Source organism: Propithecus coquereli, unplaced genomic scaffold (assembly GCF_000956105.1).
Source record: "Propithecus coquereli isolate 6110/MARCELLA unplaced genomic scaffold, Pcoq_1.0 Scaffold197, whole genome shotgun sequence".
NCBI lineage: Eukaryota > Metazoa > Chordata > Mammalia > Primates > Indriidae > Propithecus > Propithecus coquereli.
This window is the reverse complement of record NW_012144633.1, coordinates 1,612,308-1,613,983: the sequence shown is the minus strand read 5'-3', so window position 1 is coordinate 1,613,983 and position 1,676 is coordinate 1,612,308. Positions and strand designations below refer to the sequence as shown.

Sequence of the window (1,676 nt, the reverse complement as noted above, 5' to 3'; positions counted from 1 at the left end):
GGTCTCGCTCTTGCTCAGGCTGGTTTCGAACTCCTGAGCTCAAGCAATCCGCCCGCCTCGGCCTCCCAGAGTGCTAGGATTACAGGCGTGAGCCACCACGCCCGGTCCAAAAAGCATTTTTAATATCATTTCCTGTCCCTAATGGCACTTAGCATAATGATTTACACAGAGTAGGCATAAAATAAATGCATGGTGATGATGTCTGTCACGTTGCAGTTTACAAAGATAGGACTAGCTATCATAGCTATGGCAACATGGGCACAGGATTTGTGGATTCTGCCTCAAAAGCAAATATATTTGTTTTCCTTTGTTCCAGGAAGACAGCATGAAGCGAGTCTTTTCTGGCATTCAGCCTACAGGAATCCCCCACCTAGGCAATTACTTGGGAGCCATTGAGAGCTGGGTGAGGTTGCAGGATGAATATCGCTCTGTGCTGTACAGTATCGTTGACCTCCACTCCCTCACTGTGCCCCAAGACCCCACCATCCTTCGGCAGAGCATCCTGGACATGACGGCTGCTCTTCTCGCCTGCGGTATAAACCCAGAGAAGAGCATCCTTTTCCAACAATCTCAGGTCAGCTTCTCAGATTAGAACTGAGAAAACTTTTATTTTCAGATTATTTGAGGAAAAATGTTTGAATGGTTCATGACAGGTCCTGTTTGTGATCTTTAAAAATTGAGAGTGAATTCATCAAATATGGTTATTTCAGTTTAATGTTTTACCTATATTCATATCACTAAGTATCATTATACTGCAATAAGTATTTTTCAACTTTTTCTCCACTATACTTGGTAAGTTTGTAATTCTTCATATACCAAAAAGTTTTATCTCATTAGTACTTCTAATTCTGAAATTGTTTTTCTATGCTGGTTTGCATTCAAACTGATGACTTCATGCTGTTGACTAATCTCCTTGTGATCAAGGATAGAATTTAGTGATCAGTGGTTTTACATAATTCCAATGTTGCGTATTGGGTATTGCATTTGGAAAGGCTATTGGACAATTTCTGTTGTTCTTTCTTTAACTAATAGCTTTTGAGAAGATTCAATAGAACAAACTGGGAAATTGGAATACAAAATCCCAGTGTTTTGTGTCCAAGCCAAGAAAGGCTTCAGAGCAAAGCCAAAATACTTGACTCATGTCTTTACTATGGATGAATCAGTTTATTCTTGGACAGGCAGATAGCCTGGCCCAGAGACAAGGCAATTAAGATACACCCTAGAAAAAGAAGATGAAAATTTTAACTGGATCATGCACTCATTACATATCTGCTTTAACCTTGTGACAGAGCCTAACCAAGTAATAATATGTTATACATGTTAACATGTATGCATATATATGACTTTTTTGATCATAAACTTCTATCATTATTTTTATGTATGTTTTCTTACCCACAGAACTCAATGGATTCATACAAAACAACCAGTTAAAAAATATGTGATAAATGAAAAAAGTACAGTGGTCCCTTGGTATTCACAGGATACTGGTTCCAGGATACCAAAATCCACAGATGTTCAAGTTCCTTCTATAAAATGGCGTAATATTTGCATATATCCTGTGTACATCCTCCGATATATTTAAGTCATCTCTAGATTACTTATAATAGCTAATACAATGTAAATGCTATATAAGTAATTGTTATACTGTATTTTTTATTTGTATTATTTTTTATTGT

The 1,676-nt window shown here is 37.4% G+C and overlaps 1 protein-coding gene across 1 annotated transcript in view; it reads left to right on the top strand.

Annotated features, from left to right (window-relative positions):
• WARS2 (tryptophanyl tRNA synthetase 2, mitochondrial) overlaps positions 1 to 1,676 on the top strand; it is a 124,403-nt gene that overhangs the window by 69,509 nt on the left and 53,218 nt on the right. The window contains exon 2 of the mRNA XM_012643431.1: positions 317 to 574. Coding sequence (XP_012498885.1) covers positions 317 to 574 — 258 coding nt within the window. The remainder of the gene's footprint in view (positions 1 to 316; positions 575 to 1,676) is intronic.